General features: G+C 41.6%; 1 protein-coding gene across 1 annotated transcript in view; it reads right to left on the bottom strand.

Moving 5' to 3' along the window:
* Nucleotides 1-9,351, bottom strand: part of PDGFC (platelet derived growth factor C) — a 187,545-nt gene extending 178,194 nt beyond the window's left edge. Inside the window, exon 1 of the mRNA XM_080673231.1 lies at nt 8,968-9,351. Within this exon, the coding sequence (XP_080529357.1) occupies nt 8,968-9,082 (115 nt within the window). The 5' untranslated portion in view covers nt 9,083-9,351. The remainder of the gene's footprint in view (nt 1-8,967) is intronic.
* Between the last annotated feature and the right edge of the window lie 11,436 nt (nt 9,352-20,787).

The raw sequence follows: 20,787 nt of genomic DNA, 5'->3' as shown, positions 1-20,787 counted from the left end.
TCAAATCCACTCCAAAGAATAACAGGCCGTGCTTTCCAGGCTATGCTTCTTTTTCATCCCTATGGTACTTTCACCACTAAGACATCCTGCTAAATCAAATGTTCAAAATTATCTTTTTAAAAACCCTCCCTTATGAAGCCGTGTATTCCAATGTCAACCATCTCCTTTATCATCACCAATTAACAAACCAAAATATTCAAATAAACATCATTCATCCATGAACCTGGTACACCTACTTAAAATAACGTCCTATCATGTAATAGTAACAATTCCAAAGGTAGTATTTCAAGTCATTTGCCAAATTTGTCATATTTCCACCCTAAAAGAAGTATTATACTATACATTAGATTATCTGTTCCATTTAATAAATATGATTATTTTGAGATTGTATGCTTTAGTGATCTTGTAAAGAATGTTTCCAAATCAAGGGAGTCTTACCTCCTTTCACAACCTGCAAAGCATGCAACCCCCTAAAATAATCAAGAAATGCTTTCATAGGAAGCATTGGAATTTTAAAACTAGAATTCTATTTGCCTAACTGTTTCTCACATAAGGAACACTATACCAACACTTTAGCAGTTTAACACTGTTGTATTCAACAGTGACCTTGACAATGTCACTTCAGCCCTCTAAGCTTCACTTTACACATCAGTGAGGATAGGTTCCTTAGGACCTTCCAGTCCTAACATTCCACTCACCATGTTCACTGCTCATTTCTGGCCTATGCAAGTTATCAGCGAGACATAAGCAAAAGATAGAAGAAAACACACTGATTTTGGAGGCATGTGAGTCATTCAAAATTCACCACTCTTAATAGTCAATGGCCCATATCATAACCCTATTTTCAGAAAATATAGAGGTACACTCAGCAATGACACTTTTAAGAGAATAACTAGCGCCAGTTGTAGGAAATCTACCCACTTACTTGGTATATAACTCACCTAGAAACATGGCATATAGTTGACCCTTGAACAATGCAGAGTAGTTAGGGGTATCGATCCCTCACAGTAAAAAATCCAAGCATAATTTTGACTCCCCCAAAACTTAACTACAGTTGACCCTTTGCATCTGAGAATTCAAAAAACAGTATTTTCAATCCATGGTTCGCAATCTGCTATTGAGAATGTGAAAATACAGTTTCTATCCATGGTTGGTTGAATTTGCAGATGCCAAAACCTGGGATATGAAGGACCTATTGTACCTATTTTTAAAGCCCCTGCATAAGTGACCCATGCAGCTTAAACCCATGTTGTTTAAAAGTCAGCTGTATTTAATAAGGGGGTAGAGTAGTACTCTGATTTGCATATCTTAACACAAGCAATAAATAAACAATTTTATCTTCCTATGAAAAAAGTAGGACAATGTATAAGTTCCAAGACCAAAAAGAAATCTTCAAAGATGGCCTGCCATTCTAGTCAACATCATAGTCTTGCTCTAATATGGAACTACATCCAGAACCGTTCAGTAAACATTTATTGGGTGCATACTATATCCACACCTGTTCTGGGTTCTGGAACTCTCACAGAGAGCAACAGTTGGACTAGGTGCACGCTCTCAGGGAACTTACATTCTGTGAGGTTGGTGGTTGAGGTAGGTTCACAATTAATTAATTAATTAATTAACTAACTAACAAGAAGAATATCAAGGAATGATAAGTGCTATGTAGTTCAGTAACCTTGATGTGATAGTGAGGGCTGGCTAATTTAGACCAAATGGTCAGAAAAAAAAAAAAAAAAAAAAAAAAAAACCTCTCTGAAAAGGTGATTCATTGAATCTAGATGATAGGAAGGTACTACTCATGCAAACACAGCTGATCTGTGTTGCCCGGGGAAGCAGGAACAACTACCTAAGGGTTGCAATCCTATGTCATGTGTGCCATATCCCCCATCCCCATCTCACATACCAGGCCCCAAACCTTGAGGACCTAGAACCAAAGCAGCTACAAGAAAGAGACTTGAAAGAGGCCATACCCTTCCTTACTCCATGCCCTTCCAGCCATGGGTTGGACCTGATCTGCCAAGCAGGGAGAAGAGACAGGAGTTTGAACTATTATCTGGAGCTAAAAGTGTCAAAATGCTTAACAATCAGTATGGCAGGCATATTGATTGATCAGGAAGAAAGCCAGCAGAGTTGGAGTAGTGTCCTAGAGGTTCTGAACTGTGCCAGGCATTGACTCTGTAGTTTCTGATTCATAGATGGTCCATTTGTCCAGGGAGCGTAGCCAGGCTCCTGCCTAACCCACTGGGAATATTTCACTATTTTAACAATCTGTAAGGTAGTTGTTAGGTTTGATCAAATAATGCAATCGATACCCCTCCCCTGGGAACTGACCTTTAGGCCACTTCACAACGGACATTCCCTTTAGCTTAGACCACATTCCACTTGCTAAGACCATTATCTCTCCCCTCTGGACTTTCCCAGAATCCAGACCCGCCCAGATACTTCCTCGCCAAAAAAGCCTGCCTAGAGTCCTTTAAAATCTGACTCCCTGTCCCTGGGGGATGGCGCCATTTGGGGGCTCAGCCCATCTGGGTTTCCAGATGACCTAATAAATGTATAATCCCTCAACACTGTCGGCCTCATGCATTACTCCTTCAGCTACCCTAACAGTAGTAATGGTGCATACCAACTGAAAATCAACTGGTAGAGGTGTCCTTTGGCATTAAGAGAGAAATTTGAAAAAAAATCGCAGTTGGAGGCAGTGGTGAAAAAATGATACAAAGAGATTGCATAATAAATGAGTTCCATAGAAATTATATTGTTCTATAGAGATATTCTAGCTACATATATTGCTTCCAAATAAAATAATCAGAAACACCAAAATTAGACTAAGTAAAGGAAGTGACTTTTATTATGACTGTCACCATTTGGGTTGATACAAATAGAAACCTATGATGACATTTTTACCAGTCTTAAAAACATTTGTGGGAGCTGGGGTGTGAGAATGTGGGTCTTATGAATCCACTAGAGGCCTGGTGCATGGATTCATGCACAGGTGGGGTCTCTTGGCCTGACCTGAGGGGATCAGGCCAAAACCAGCTCTCCAACATCCCCTGAGGGGTCCAGATTGGGAGAGGGCACAGGCCAGGCTGAGGGACCCTATGGGTGCACGATCAGGGCTGGGGAGGGACTGTAGGGGGGCTCAAGGGCATGTCCAGCCCATCTCACTCAGTTCAGATCAACTGGACCCCAGCAGCAAGCTAACCTACTGGTTGGAGCATCTGCCCCCTGGTGGTCAGTGCACATCATAACGACTGGTTGAATGGTCAGAGGAACACTTAGCATATTAGGCTTTTATCCTATCTAATAAAAGAGTAATATGCAAATTGACCGCACCTCCGCTACATCCACAAGCCACGCCCACCAGCCAATCAGGAGCGAGTATGCAAATTAACCCAACCAAGATGGCTGCGGCCACAAAGCCAGCAGGAGGCTTGGGTTTCCCTGGCAATGGAGGAGGCCAAGCTTTCCACACACCCTGGCCGGCCCTAGACTCCACTCAAGGCTACAAAGTTTCAATTATAGAAGATAAATAAATCCCAACAAAAATGGGTGCAGCCATGGAGCAAGCTGGAGGCTTGGCTCTGCTCAAGGCTACAAAGTTTCAATTATAGAAGATAAATAAATCCCAGATAGCAGGGCCTCTGCTTGGGTCACCAGGGGGTGTGGCCGGCCTGCAAACCACCACAGGCCCCTCACTCAGGCCTCCCCAAGCCCCGAGGGAACCCCCACCCTGATCTGGTACACCCTTTAGGGCAAACCAGCCGGCCCCCACCCATGCACCAGGCCTCTATCCTATCTAATAAAAGAGTAATATGCAGATTGACCATCACTCCAACACACAAGATGGCTGCCCCCATGTGGTCAAAGATGGCTGCCCCCATGTGGACACAAGATGGCCGCCACAAGATGGCCAGCAGGGGAGGACATTTGGGAGGGACCAGGCCTGCAAGGGAGGGCAGTTGGGGATGATCAAGCCTGCAGGGGAGGACAGTTAGGGGTGACCAGGCCAGCAGCGGAGGGAAGTTGGGGGTGACTGGGCCTGCAGGGGAGAGCAGTTGGGGAGGACCAGGCCTGCAGGGGAGGGCAGTTAGGGGCAAAGAGGCTGGCAGGGGAGCAGTTAGGCATCAATCAGGCTGCCAGGGGAGTGGTTAGGGGGTGATCAGGCTGGCAGGCAGGTGAGCAGTTGCGAGCCAGCAGTGCTGGGTTGTGAGAGGGATGTCCGACTGCCCATTTAGGCCCGATCCTATCGGGATCGGGCCTAAATGGGCAGTCGGGCATCCCTCAAGGGGTCCCAGATTGGAGAGGGTGCGGGCTGGGCTGAGGGACACACCCACCCCCCCGTGCATGAATTTCATGCACCGGGCCTCTAGTATATATAAATTGGTTCAACTATAATTTCTTTAACACATAGCACATTATCATTCGAATTCTGTTTCTACAAAAACTGTGCATGTTTGTAGATAAACACAATTTGAGCAGTACAAAGGGAGAAAAAAACATGAAGCAGAAGAGAAGATAAAGAAGATGTGTAAGAAATAAGTTTCATGAAGGATGACATAAGAACAGACAAAGCTAAGGCTTGGGAGCCTGAGACAGAGCTCTACAAAATAGCCCCTTTGGGAAAAGTTTAGTATGGAACCTATTGTCTGTTTACAACTATTTAACAAGTCACAGTCTAGTCCCTGAAGCTTCTTCCAGACCCTGGTACTTTCTGATTACCTTTTAGAGGTAAATACAGAGTATATCAAGTTCAATGTAAAAGATAACGGTTGCTAGGGGAGAAAATTTACCATAAAATAGAACGGGACTTTTTTGTCACCTGTTGTGAAAAGAAATGTTCATCATTACATAATGCCACTTCATTTCTTCAACTTCCTCAACTATCTCAAACCGAACAGAGAACCAGGAGGAAGTTGCTTTAAAAAAATAATAATAATAAAAAACTCTAACAACCAAAATAAATGTCACAAAGGTCACACATTGCAACTTATAGACTAACTGGCAGGAAAGTCCCTTTAGGCCTTCCTCAGAGCCTATTTGCTCTTAGATGCTATTCTAGGATTCATGATCATCTGTTTTTCAGTAAAACAGAGCTTTGGAGCTGCCACCTAAAAAAAGGGGGTAGGAGTGGGCACAATTGTGTTAGATACAGAGACATAGGCAGCAGGAGAAGAGAGAGCTGGCATGGGGAAAAAAGAGACAGAAAAGCCATAAACACAACATACACGTTCTCAGAAAGGCATTAGGATGCATCACTAGGGGAACATTTGTCATTGAAGTAAATGGCCTGTAGGCAGGCCACAAAGGCCTCAAGGAAAAGAGCACACACAATAAGTAAGGCGGATAAGGACAACCCTAACTAACACAGGGATATGCCGAATCTTCACTCAAAATGGTTATAGAAAATGAGAGCACTAAGAAGCATGTTTCAGGTCAATGGAATTAAAATCACTCACCAATAGTGCACGGTAGATGAGACCTTACTCCATCAAGAACTTTGTGATGGAGTCTATTTGGACTATATGCAATCAATAAAGTAAGCCTTGTTTTAGTTTGGTTTTTGATGTATGTGATTCTTTCTTTCAGCTACAACTCAGAATGCCATCCCAAGAACTTACTATTCCATGGTAGGCATTCTCCTCTAAAACAAGTGCACACAGATAATAGTAATTTTTCCCATGGTCATACAGAACGTATAGACAAGAAACTCTACATAAGTCAGTGTTTTTATCTTTTATCTCCTTCTTTAAGCTAAATCTGGAGACCGTTGGTTTATATATGAGACTTCAGGATTGGAAGTCCGGTTAAGAATGAATGACACAAAAATAACTTATAATATTAGAGGATAAAGTGGCAGGAACTGCAATACAGTAGTATTACATTAAAACCCAGGAAAGTAATAACAGTAAACAACACTGATCCCTCAAAACTAATTTGGAAGCCCCTCCACATGTTCCCGTCTAATTCCAAATATCTAACACTGGCTATAGCAATCAATTTACATTTATAACACATCTTTTGTTCTTCTTTTTTTATTATTAGCTTCAGGTGTACAGTGCAGTGGTTAGACAATCATAAACTTTACACAGTGTTCCTCTTGATATTTCCAGTACCCACCAGGCACCATGCATAGTTATTACAATATTACTCATTACATTTCCTATGTTGTACTTTACATTCCCATGACTACTTTGTAACTACCAGCCTGTACTTCTCAATCTCTTCACCTTTGTCACCCAGTGCCCCAGCCCTTCCTCCCTTCTGACAACCATCAGTCTGTTCTCTGTATCTATGAGTTTCTTTCTGTTTTCTGTGTTCATTTATATTGTATAACACCTCTTGAGATACCAAGTTAATATTGAAACAGAGCAGGCCTGTGGATTTGATTGAGTCAACATCATTTAAGACTTTGGAATGCTCCAGAGAAGAGAATATCATTGGGGCGGAGTCCTTGAAAGCAGAAATGAACTACAATCACAACAGGTCAATATGGACATTTCATATTTAGCATTAGAAGACCTTTCACAAAATTGTGCCATGCACAAACAGAGCTAATATCATTTTTCTATGTGACACCCTCAGGTGGGTTTGTATTTAGATTTAGACAATAATCTGAATTGAGAAGAGCAATAATACTTCAATTAAAAATCAATCATAATTCAATCTGAGGGCAAAAAAAATACACACATGAGGGAATGAAAAATTTGAAAGCCACACACACACACAAAGAGGTTCTAGCAAATGTGTTCACATTCCAAGGGGGATCTTCTTTAGCACCAACCTGTTATCTTCAAATCTTGGAACCTTGGGGGATAAAAATCAACCTGAGCATGTGCAGGAAAATAGCTCTATATTGCCCCCTAGTGCTTGGCTGTCCCACTTCTTTTTAGGCTAAAAACTACAAGGTGAGTAGTTCCTCTACTTCTAGTTACTTCCTGCTGCCAGCCTCCTAAGAGCTAAACATAGCCCAATCCTGTGCCCACAGATTAGGAAACAACCAGGCTATTTTTAGCGCCATGCATCTTAGGAATGGCAATGGCCCAGCCTCTGATGGCAACAGAACGTGTGTGGCCTGGCTTAATGAACTCACCTCTCCCAAGGGTGTGAACCTACTCCATAAAGTAGCCAATGACCCCTTGAGAACTCTGGGGCCTATTACAAAGTGATCGTGGAATGCGGATCACAAGAAATGATGACATGGAGAGGACAATGAGAGGCACAAGTGGCCAAGGGAATCAGGAAGATGCCAGATGCCAGCCAGGCGCTTGATAAGGCAGAGCCCTAGGAGAAATGATATGGGAAAGGAACAATAAAAAATAGAAGTCAGAAGACAGGAATGTTGGGCATTGTCATTCTGGAGACGCTTGTCTCGTAAGAAGCAGCATGTTGAACTGGACATTCATTTTACATGAGAAAGAACAAAGGTTGGTCTGATCTGTTTCCTGCCAGGGTACAGCTGGTGCGGGGGCTCCTTTGATCACTTTCTCCCAGTCCTCTGCAGCTCCTGTGATTAGAGATAGATCCCCTGGCTGCCCTTTGATCAGCAACTCAAGCAGCCTGCAGGTGCCATGTGCCATCATACGAGCAAGTTGTAAGAAGCAACCACATGAACAACGGCTGACAAATGTGATACCACAGATTGCCGCACATACAACAAACACAAATAATGTGTACACGGGTCCCAGGAATCCTTATTTAATTTACCTGTGTACTCTAGGACTTCCTGTGACTTCTCAAAGATGAACAGTTTAGGGAGTTTAAATGCAGACTTGAAACTTGGAAACACCCCAACACATAAAGAAAAAGTTGCTGTGACTTAAACATACAGTACACACCACTCTCATTTTCTAGGTAGGCTGTTTGTGTTCATTTCGCCTGGTTAATGAAGTGACAGCCTTCTTGCATTCGGAATGAATGACATACAAAGCATTCAACACATGTACATTTCTTTTCAAACAGCATGAAGAGCCACCACTTGTAAACAGGGTGTTTAATATTCTAATTTTAGACAGCCTACATTAACATTGCGGTTTCATGTGTAGTATAAAATTTCTATTTACAAAGCATTCTCAAAAATGACTTCATAATGGTAGATCAAGAGAAAAAGAGTTTAGAAATTGAATGATGTAAATCATATGGGGTTCAGAGGCTAAGCAAATTACACACCCTGAAGCTGCCCTTGGCTTTATGAAAGGAGCCTTTCTCCAGCTCTGTGCAATCCCAGCCCAAGGGAACTTGCATCTGAGAGTTTTCTAAACATTTCAGGTACACTTGAAAGCTGAAAGTAATTCTCATTTCCTATGCAGGATTAAGTCGTTTCCCGCACACACAAAATAGCAGTCATTCACCAACACATATAAATACACACCGCTAGAAATGTATACACAAAGGCACATTATAAAAAAAAATAGAGCATAAGAGAAATGCACTTTTTTAATTCACCCTAAAAGTGTCCACTCGGCCTCTTGACCTCTGTATTTCCTGTCTACTTACTGATTAATTGATGCCTTTCCACTTAAAAGTGCTTCAATTAATGCAGCTGATACATTTCCTGAAACAGCCCCTCCCGAATTTAAAAAAAAAAATCTGAATAAAGTCAAACATGCCAAGACTCATTCATTTTACATTCGTTTTTAGAGGCAGTTCTTGAATTTATAACTGGCAACGAGAGGTCCTGCAATGTGCGTTTGAACTGACGTTCAAGTTCGCTTGCAGAAGGTCCTCTCTCTCTCGCTGGGGCGACAGTGGCACTCCTGTTGCCCTGTGAGAGCCTGGTGGCAGCTCCCGAAGTTGCAAACCGCACGTCCCCTCCAAAAGCCCCTGCCCCGGAACGCGGCGCGCATCTGCCTGGGTGCAGCCCGCATACACCCTCCGAGTCCGGTGTACATCACACACCGACGCGCAATGCCAACGTAACACACACAGCGAGACACGAGGAGGGGGAGCGTGGGGGGCGAGACTCACCGTTCTGTTCCTTGTTGCTGGACAACTGGAATTTACTACTCAGGTTGGACTCAGCCTGCGTCCCGAGCTGGCCGGCCAGGGCAGATGTCAGCAGGAGAAGCCCGAAGAGGAGCATTTGGCTGACTGGGGCGAGAGCTCACTCCCGGCGGGCACTTTGGAAGCAGCGACTCCAGAGTCTCTCTCACCGCCGCCAGGGGAAGGCTGCGCTGGGGTGGACGCTCCGAGCCTGCTCTGGCAGCAGAGAATCGCAGGGTAGTTTCCACATAATCCCATCCAAAACTTTTTCCTAGAGCCCTCTTCTGTGTCTCCAGTTTTTTGAAAAGGATCAAAGCAAAACCTGGACCTGAACCAGTTTCCCAAGGTTTAAACAAATCCTGAGCTGTGCCGAAGTGGTGGGGGTGGGGGTGAAGGCGAGGGAGGAAAGAGGGGGGTGGGGACGCGGGGGAGCCGGGGGAGCGCCGAGAAGTCACCAGCGAGTGGCTGGGAGCACCTGTCAGTGTGGGGGACAGGACAGTGGCGAACACTCAAGGGTCGCGCGGAGCCGGCCTCGAAGCCAAGTTGGCGGCGAGCACTTTCTGATCAATCACAAAGCTGCCAATAGATGCGGCTCTCCGGGCGCCCCTCTCCCCCGCCCCACCCCCACCCCCGAAGGGGGAGGGGGAAGAAAGTAGGCGAGGGCGCCGCGGCGGGTCCCCGGGGCCGAGCAGCCACAGGGGGGCTCGGGGCCGAGGCCGCCCTGGGAACCGGCGGAGGGAGGCCGCGGGGCGCCCGCTCCCCAGCCCGGCGCGCAGCCTGCGCCGGGTCCCGACCGCCGCAGCACGGATCCCGGCACCTGGCTGGAGTTTTCCGCGATCAAAGTTCACCTTGTTTGGGGTGCGTCCCCCGCTCCTCCAAGACCGAGGAAAGTCGGCAGCTCGGGGTCACCGCGGGGCTCCGGTCGTTCCTGGTGCGCTTCCCCCACGCTTCGGGCTCCCTGCAAACCTCGGGGCTTGGAGCGGCGTCTCAGCACGGGGTAGAGAGAGAAGGCCGGGCGGGCCAAGGCTCCAGTTTGTCCCCTCCCCTTCTCTACCTTCCCCCTGCCGGCGGAGACGGGAGGAGGGGGCCGTGGGCCAAGCCCGGGCGGAGTGCGCAGCCGGCGCGGGGAGGCTGAGTCGCTCACCGGCTGGCTGCCCGAGAGGAAAGACGGGGGTCACCGCCTACTGGAGGGGCACCCCCGGGTCGCGTCCTCTCGCACTGGCTAGGACCGCCAAGTGGCCGTCCAACAGGTGCTGGCACAGTCAGGGGGTACTGCAGGGCTCCCCCAGACAGGACCCGAAGGGCCTGGAAAGGAAAGCAGGCAGTCTCCTGGCTTCCTTTCCACAGGGCGCCCTTAACCCCAAATAAAGAGCAAGATGGGTGGTGGAGGGTGCTACAAAAGCAAACAGAAGTGAGGAAGAACTTTCTGCAGCGCTCTCTCTCTACCCCCGCCCCCTGTGGCCAGGATTCGTCATTAAATTCCAAGGGGATCCCCATTCCCAAAGGGTTTGGCCAGAGTTTCTGGGCCAAAGGAAGAATGGTAATTGGAATTCAAAGATTTCCCTCTAGTGTCCAGCTCTCTGAAGTAAGGTGGATAAAGCAAAAAGTAAAGACAGACAGCCAAAATAACAACATTCATCCATTTAACAGATACTGTATTTATTGAATGCCTACTGTATCACTCTGCTAGGAGCTGGGACTGTGGTAGTGAAAACAGAAAGTCTCTGTCCTCTAAAGCTTGCATTCTAGTTGGGCTGCATTAAATTGACATCAAGCAAATCAGAAATATCACCCAATCTCTGGTTAAGTCAAAGCAAATAATTCTACCAGGAACCAAGCTCCAGAAGGGATCAGAAGGAAGCAAGCAGCCTTAAGGTGTATGCTGATAAACAGTAGGAGTGGAGTCTCCAATGACTCTTTTTTAAGGAGTTGCCCTTCCTGACCTTGCAAGGTCATCTACTAAGTATTGAGGAGAGCTACCCTGAAAAAGGATCCAGGGATGCTCTTACTGCACCAAACCAGAAGCTTCCTCGGTGAAAATGCCAAACCTGCTTCCTGTATGTGGACACCCACTGAGACCAACCAACCTGACCTCTCTGCTTGTAACACCCTAGAACTCTTCTCTTGTTCTCTTCTTAAAACTCTGCTCAGCACAGCTCCAATGCGAAACCTTTATTCAACTATTGCATTCACCTATTCTGATTTTTTTTTTTTTACCACTTCTATCTTGACAGAGCACAGGATACCAAGGCAAATAAATAAGGCCCAATCTTTGACTTTAAAGAACTTCAGTTTAGAGGACACAGCTATTTTATCCACTTTTGCAGCTCCTCGACATGAATTGTGAATCCATATTGGCACAAGAAATATGTTCCAAAAATATTTTGTAGATTTGTGAGCGAGAGCGGAAGTGTTTCCAATTTTAACGGCATAATTCGACTTGTTATATAAAAGACATGCTTCATGAGTGCATTTTCATCTACAGTCTTGTGCAGCTTAACAACCGGGTTACATTCTGAGAAATGAGTCACTAGGTGATTTCATCATTGTGTGAACATCATGGAGTGCACATAGGCACACCTAGACAGTAGAGCCTACTGCACACCTAGGCTATATGGTATAACCTATTGGTAGAGCCTACAAGCATGCATGGCATGTTACTGTACAAAACCAAGAGTAAGCCAAACACGAGGAGAAATGATGCAATCAAGAGATGCAGTAAAACAGGAGACTTCTGAGGCTACTGTCCTCATAGCACAGCATACTATGTTACAGCAAACTTTGTTTTTTAACTAAAAACAGTCCACTCAAAAGGACTGATTAAAGTGTAGTATGCTAAATACATAAACCAGTAACATAGTTATTTATTATCAACATCAAGTATTACATACTGAACATAATTGTATATGCTATAGTTTTATACTACTGGCAGTGCAGTAGGTTTGTTTACTCCAACATCACTACAAACATGTTACGATGTTACAATAGCAACCATGTCAATAGGTGATGGGAATATTTTAGTTCCATTATAATCGTATGGAACCACTGAATAGTGCCTTGTTGACCCAAATATCTTCATGTAATGCATGAGTCTATTTATAATATAACTATTTACTTCCCAGATTTTCTAATTTTGTAAGTTTAATTTTTTTTTTTTTTAATCAGGATTTTCTAAATGAGTCTGTTGAATGCCCATATACTTGAGTTTCTCGGCCACCCAGAAAGAGAGAGAGAGGGGGGTAGGGGGAGAAAGTCTGCAAATTAAATCCATTTGCTCTCACAAGATTATAAGGATGATCTCTACTCTTTATTTTGTATCATTTCGTATTGGCTAGAACAGTGCCTGGCCCAGGGTGGATAATAAGTAAACACTCTGGACTGACTGACAGGGTTTTTTTTTTATTAGAGTTCCTTACATGCTCCCTGGAATTTCAGCACGAAGGTTGCATTTGAAAAGTTACAGATGATCTGGAATAATACTGTATCTCTGCATTTTACCTCATCCACATTCTACAGATGGATTTGACAAGCCCCTTACAAATAAAGCCAGCCATGACCCCCAGATAAAGTCACGTCCACATTGCCTGGTTTCCTTTCAATGGACTTGCATTGTTGTTTCTTAAATTGCTCTTGCCCTTGGCATAGTGGATTTCTTTTAATACGTTATCCTCTGCCTGTCTTCCTGCTCTATTTTAATTATAAATGTTTCCTAGGAAAGTAGGATCCTTGAAGTGAAAATAAATTTTATATAATCTGGTGTCTGCACAATTGCTAAACAATATATTTTTTATGAATATAGCTTTGTGTTGGCCTAAAGCACTTTTTTTAAAGAAAGGCATCTGTTTTGCCAACCTAGAGAAAATAATTGCGAACATTCTTTGTGGTTTTCATGTTTTCTTAAACCTGAGCAAGGAGTGCCTGCTTGGGCTGAATGCCTGAAGAGTGTTGCTACAAATTTCTGTTGAAGAACATGGTAGGATGTGCTTAGTTCTTAACAATATAAGCTTGAGGAAGCATCACTGCTAAATTTTTTTAAGTGGAATAAAATTTAAAGCAAAATACCCATTTAGCCAGTCATTTAACACCCAGGAGGACAGGAACCACCAATATATATTTTGAAAATCAGATAGTACAAGTTTTCTGGCTCTCTCTTTTTCTAGATTCAATCCCAATGCACACACACACAAGTATACCTGCAAAATTATTTTAAGACCTTTCACTCTTTTTGTGGCAGATAATTAAGCATGAGTTTCTGAAGTTCAGGCAGCTCTGATCTATTAAATGTCCACTATATTTCCAGAATGGTCAATAATCAACACTTATGCATACATTTAAATGAGGCCAGGGGCTGGAGATGTCATTAGTAAACAAATTAAGTGCCCAAGGGTCCCAACAGGAATAAAGACTGTTCCAGAAAAAAAAAGTGAAGTAAGTAGTCCCTCTTAGAGTTATCCTTTTCTCTCCCCACTTTTCCAGTTGCCCCCATCCTGAGAAACATATGACCTTGCTATCTCTATGTCTAGGCCATATGAATACTCTGTTTTTCCTAGCTAAAATAATTAACACTCTTTTTCTTATGTTTTATGCTTGTTGATCAGTCATCACTATCTCCCAGAGGAACAGCTCCTAAACTGAAAAAGGCTTATTGCTGTGGCAATAGATAGAGGGCTCTACTAAGCCCCTGCTCTCAAAGGAGCAGACATGCTTTTTAATTTTGATTTTTGGGGGAGTGGAGAGGTGGGAAGCCAGAGGTGTGGGGCCAGGAGAAATAGGTGACAAGGACTGGCCTTGGTGTGGCCCTCTGGATTTTCTCATTGAAGCAAAGCTGCTGCTTCTGTTTTGAAATCATGGTTGAGTATGCAATTTGTTTTTCAAAAGTGCTTGTCTGACTCAGAATTCACAGGGAGTAAGTAATCAGAAAGAGCCTCAAAGAAAGGGAAGCCCTGGTAACCTTTGAACTATCACCACAACAAAAGATCATTTCACTGGGAGATGGGAGACCAGGGATTTGGTCTGGCTTTACCACTAACAAAGAGTACAACCTTGATCTAGAAATCCTCTCTCCTCCTTTTCCTTTACATGAGAAATGTACACTGGATTCAGTCTCAATCCTCTTACTATTATGGAATCTTTTGATTCTCTGAGCTATTACAGATAGTGATGGCAATAGTTTTTTCAAGGTAATGATGTTTCTATGATAATACATGACTAGAACAATGATTTCCAGCCTCAGTACAAAGGTGTGTTGGTGGCTGTCAAAAAATGATGAACAGGTGCTTCTACCTAAACTTGTCCAATCAGGTAGTCTTTTATCTGTTATTATTATGGCTTGGAAAGACAAGTTCTACTGATAGCCAAAAAAGAAAGGGAGAAAAACAAGTTCAGACAACGCTGATTAGGGCAACTATCAAGAACTTTATTGAATTCAAGAAAACTAAATACATTATGTGTGGGTATCCACATTTTAATTTTTTAAATATTTTGTTTTGATTTTTAGGTAGAGAGAGATAGAAACTTCAATGAGAGAGAGACATCAATCAGCTGCCTCCTGCACGCCCCCCACTGGGGATTGAGCCCACACCAGGGCATGTGCCCTGACCAGGAATTGAACCCAGAACCTGACCAGGAATTGACCATGGGACAACGCTCAGTCCACTGAGCCACACCAGCCAGGCTCCACATTTTAATTTTTAATATTTTTTGGTATCATGGTAACAACATCAAAAGAGGCAAAATATGGCCCCAAGGTAAGGAAGAATAGCTCTAAGTGAGTTGTAATGAATAAGCACATAATATTGTTATTAGCCAAGAACAGATGGCCAATCTCCTGCTGTTCTATAGAATCACACAGGAGGAATGTGAAACAATTTTAAGAGCAAGGAGCATCCCTAAAATTGTGGACAGCACTCAGACCCTATGCTTGGTCATATCCTCTGGTCAATAAGATGTCATTTTTCTCTCCCTTGAAATCATGGATAGGATATGAAAGCTGTTGTCTGCATTGTGACAAATCACAGTAAAGGGGTCAAGACACAGCCACAGATCCGCCTTTCTCAGATAGTGACCCTCTTATTTCAAAGGTCATGGGAGAAGGACCCTTTCACTTTGAGATCATTGTTTCAAATGCAGTCCTTCCCTTGGCGCTGGCCTTTGTAAAAGAGGTAGATAGCCTCAGTACACTATTTAATGAACATTTAAAAAGCGTTGTTGGTTAGCAAAAGGAAAAATATGGCTTAGCTAATCTAACACTAAAAGCATCCCCAATTGCTTTTAAAGTTCCAGATAGTTCAACACATTTTCATACCCCTTTCTATAATTATTAATATTACTATTTTCTGTCTTTATCATTTTTATAGTAAGAAAGGTGCTTGCTCTCTTTTATCCTAAAACAGCCTTGCAACATTTTTAGGCATTGTTTTGTTTTGCCAAATTTTATTTTTATCACCTCAATTTGCTCTGACGTTTTCCTCATTTCCCTGAGCTATAGTCTCTCCTTTCTGATCATCTGAATCTTCTTTCATGGTCCTCCATTGCTTTCCTCTTGCAGTAGCTCAAAAGGGTTTATAGTTAAACAAAAGGCAACCAAGAAAAGTTAAAATGAAGGGAGAATTATTCATGTTCAAATTTACTTTTTGAAGCACCTGTTATGTTGCATGAAGTGTTAGATACCTTGAGATATATTTTCTTAATTAATCTCCCCACCAGTCCTTTGAGAAAGGTCAGAATTCCCCCCATTTTTATCAAAGAAACTCAAACTCAAAGAGAAAGGGTTTTCCCAAGAGTGACACTATTAATGACAGGCACAGTTAATGTTGGACTCCACGACTTCCCCTTCTACTCCTGTGCTTTTAATTTGACACTTTTAGGCTGCTAGGTTTTGGACAAAAACATTCTTACTTGAAGCTTTCTTATGTTTCTCCTCTAAGTTTTCTTCACAATGACTGCCTTCCCCTATGCTTTATTTGAGGGGTGCTATGGGATGTGCAGATGACTTTTCCATATGTTCTAGAACACAACACAAGACAGCAATCTTCCTGGAACACCTTAAATAAAATATTTAAGCCATGGTGATACGGGTTACTTGAGACAGTGGTAGTGACTAAGGCATTGGAAAGCTGGCCATGAGGTTGCAGCCCACCCAAAGCGTGGGCTATCATGACTCTTCTGTTTATGCCGGCCAAAGTTACTCATCCATCTGATGCCTTGGACTAGACCATCTGTAGGCAGTTATTTCAAAGATTCTGTCTTCTTGTCTCTGAGGACAAAGGGAATGAATTAGCATTCCTCCTTTCCTACTCATGATTGCTACTGAATTAAAGCATCAGGGATGGGAAGTAAGACACTGTTTTCCCAGTTGCTCCATTTGAAGAATCAATGTATGATTAACTATAGATGTCAGAGTCTAGGCTTCTCTTATTTATCCGATTCCAGTATGTATCAATTCCACATGTTTTTCATTTAATATTTCTGGCCTATGGGTTTAAATTTGCATCTTCATTGATAATTTTACAAAGGTATTTTTAGAATGGTTGGAGTTATTCAAAGCACAGAGTGCTGCATGAACGAACTAGTGACTTGTTAAACCCTCAGGCAAGCAAAAGTCTTCAACTGACATTCTAATTCCTTAAATAAATTTCATTTGTGTCTGAAGGAGATCTACCAAATGAAGACTCTAGTGGTGTCATTTTTGTCCCACTGGACAGTAAGTGGAAAAAATTCTTTACTTTTTTTTTTTCATGCATGGCTTCTTAAACACACATACAACTAAAAGAAAAATGTGAAGCAAGTAATCATTATAGCTACTATCATTCATATTTATTGAGGCAAACAATTATGAGACAGCATAGGGATTTGGTCCTGGGGCGAAGGAATGCCAGATGACCAGAAGAACACCACGTGAGCTGACCACCCCTCCACTCCCTACAAAAAAATGTAAAAGTAGTTATTCTTATCTCCCTCCTAATGGCTAACCTCCTTGCAGATGTCAAAACCACTGTTCCACATGAGCAGTTGATCAGTTTGACCACTGTAGGACATTCCTGGGTGGCGGTAGTGAGCAATCAAACACCTTGGCCTTCATGTTGCCAGTGGGAATGATACCTTTTAATAACCTGGTTATTATTTAACTGGAAAGAAGTAAAGCAAAGACTAAATACTGAAGGCATGCCATTTATACTGCTTTACTAATTTAACACTCTCCAAGTCTGTTCCCTGCTAATTGATGGGGGAAGGAACTGGACAAAGGCAGTTTTGATGAATGCCTATATAGATTTTTCTGAAGATTATTTTCACTGTATACACCTATAGTCAGCATTGCAAGCCCTCCTTAGGAAGAGAAAATTCTCATTCCTCAGAATCTATTTAGTCGGGTATATGCATCAACTGTCACCTAGTCTGAGAACTCTAGTAGTCTTCCTGCTTTCATTTTATATCTATGGAGCTGGTGTCATTACTAAATTCTTAACTGAAATATTTACAGTGAAGTATTCTACAACAGCAGTTCCTCTACTACTATTAAGCCATTGTTAAATTAATTAACTACAACTGTTTGAGTAAATATTAGTAGAAGCCTCATTTTAAAGATGAGAAACTGAACCCCAGAAAAGTTTTGTAACTTGCTCAAGGTCACACCACTTACTGGTATAAATATTAAAGCCAGAATTTGAATGCAGGTAGTTGGTTCCAGAGCTGGCACTTTTAACCATTATGTTTTCTTTTCCCCACATCATCTAGCACAGGGTTAAGTATGTAGTGACTCAAGAAATAACATTTCAACCTTTTAAAACATACATTTATATTAAGCATTTGGTGTTTATTTTATAACTCCATGGAATTCTAGTCATAAATATGTAACTTAAAATTCTACTGCCAACAACTAACAGTAAATCATTCTGATTTTGTCTGACATCAAAAGGACGGTGCCCCAAGCGTACAGGAATTGGGCGTTTAGTCAATGAAAACGTCACTGTGTCTTACATTGAAAACCCTATTCAGTGGCTACAGAAATGAGAATTGAATCTTCTGAAACCATATAAAGGAAAAAGGATCTGTTGCTCTTATTTTTAGCTACAAAACCTTGCCATAAAAATCACCATTATCATGTTGCTGGTTCTGACAACCTACACAATGTATGTGTAGAGTTCCATGTTTAACACAAATTGTAATGTGTATTCAAATAACTTTCTGAAAGACAACAGTAGAAAACAACAAAGTCAGTGAAATGATTTATTATCCTTTTGATTAAGGAGAAAGTTTGAAGTAAGAGACAGAGTTTCTGTTACCACTAACTTTGAGATGATCATGGACTTTACCAAAGGAGCAATCTGTTGAGAACATTAATGCATGCGGTTGGGCCCAAGAAGTTACGAGGGAAGTAAAAATACATGATTGCTGCCCTCAAGGCGTTCCCCCTTCTTTTGCACATCCAATCCATCTTCATTCACATTTGTTTCCACTTTGAATATAACCCTGTCTTCTTACATTATCTACTCTTTACACGAAGGCCTTCTGACTGCCCTCTGCCTACTCTACTCTTATGTTCCTCCAAACAGTCCTCAGATTGTCAACTTGATCTATTTAAGACACAAATCTGATCATGATCCCATGGCCTATTCTAAAAGTTTCAGCTCCCCTGCAGGATACAACCTATATGCCTGTAGGCATGATCTGTTCTTTCTTACATGCCCAGGTCTCATGCTCTGAGTTTCCTGACACAACACAATTTATGTATGCATACTTAGTGCCTTTCTTTCTTTTTCTATGCTACTTCTATGACACATAATTCAATATAGAACTTATTCTATTCAACTCTACTTTTCATCTTTTTCATAGCACTTAACATATTGTACTTAACAAATAATAATAGGTAACTATTTTAAAGACTTTATGCATATTCATTCTTTCATTATTGCAAAAAACATATGTGATAGTAATTATATTGAGTAGATTTTGCAGAGGATCAAAGTAAGTTACTGAGAGGCTAAGCAATTTGCTTAAGGCCATACAGATGGTAAGTGACAGAGCTGGGTTTTAAACTCAAGTAGTCTATCTCTGGAATCCAGTCCCTTGACCATCACTCTGCCTCTGATAAAGGATGTTCTACCAATATTTTAAGACAGTGTAGACTCTCAGTCATGATCCAAGCACTGAAGTCAGAATATAAGCTAACATCTTAGTCACTTAACAGTTGAAGAAACTTATTGGGTGAGACAAAAATAGGCTTACAGTTGTGAGTACACAAAACATAGAGTTTATTCTTGTATTATTACTTATTAATTATTGTATTATTTTCATATGAACAAGTTTTGCCTTACTCTGTATGACAACTACCTGATAGTCATAGCATTAGATTCCCCATCAGCACAAAGAGATAATAATTGAATCTATTGCAGAAATCTGTGGTAATTAAGTGAGAGAAAGTGGTACAACCTTTGGCATAATGCCCTGCATGATATTAATATGCAGTGTATGTAATCAATATGTGTAGTTGCATTTTCTAAATTATGAAATAAACTTTGCTTTTGTATTGAACATTTCCAACATGTCTTACATTCAATCTCAAAAGAAACCTAGCAATTATTATTTTCTCTCCAAAACATTGTTATTATTTCAATGGGAGGAATTTTATAATTAATGGTGTCTGAAAACAAAGATAACACTAAATAACTTTTTGATTAAATATAGAAGACTTCCCCTATCTTTTCTCCTTTTTTCACCATCACTAACTACAATACCAGAAGAAGGCTGTCATCCTTCTAAAAACTTTCTAGGACAAATCCTAAATCTCACTGACAACATTAATGGTTATGGTTTCTAGCTTTGTTGATATATCCTCCATGCAACTGAGTTATGGCAGAAATTTTGCTTTCTTATTTTTATAATTTGCTAACCATCCCTGTCCTTCTTTCCCACTATAGTTGCCAACAATGTATGTGTAGAGTTCCATGTTTAACACATCTTTTAATAGATTCCCGATGAAATTAATAAAAGGTGAAGTAGCTAAATGCAGATACTTCCATGATAATGCTTCATGGAAGAAAAATAGAAGGAAGAACAGCTACTTCTGACATAATTAGGATGACTGGAGCCATGTGGAGTTCATTTGCTTGCTTGGCTCTCACTCAAAGTTGGGATCTTGTAAAAGGAAGCACTAAATTATGAAAAACATCAGTCAAGCTGTACTAATCTCTAAGCTCACACCTAAGCGACAATCATTCATACAATTTTTTTTATTAGATGAGCTGAAAAAAAGGCCAGGTAGGCACTTTCCAAAATGGAAGAAATGCAGAATCTGTCTTTTCAAAAATACTGAGACAACATTTATTCCAATATCACAAGGATATTGCTAAGGCCTGGCAAACAGCCCATACTCATATTGCCTGACTGGATTAAATAGAGTTAATTTTTTTGATAGAGAAATCTTACATAGCAGATGGTTCACAAGTCTTTGTCCATTTAATAGTCAGGCTGTTATACCCAAGCTGTCATCATCTTGGGAAATAATTTCTACAAAAATACCTTCTTCATATTTTGAAAATATGATGTCAAATACAAATCTTTTTTTTAATTCTAAAGTTTTTATGTTACAGTTTAAAATATGTATGTGTGTGAAAGCATATGGTTTTGAAACAATAATTGCCAACTGCTGCTGCCTGGATAGAATTTTTAAGAACCACCAGCAAAAATGGGATATGAAATGTTGCTGTTTTATGAATATTTATATGTAAAGTAAATTAGTGAAATGACAATTCATTTTGCAACTCATGTGCTTTGTGCAATTAATTTCACTATGAAATCTTAGACGTT

This window comes from Plecotus auritus (genome assembly GCF_963455305.1).
Source record: "Plecotus auritus genome assembly, chromosome: 6".
Lineage (NCBI taxonomy): Eukaryota > Metazoa > Chordata > Mammalia > Chiroptera > Vespertilionidae > Plecotus > Plecotus auritus.
Note: the sequence above shows the minus strand (reverse complement) of the source record. Positions and strands in the feature narration are given on the sequence as shown.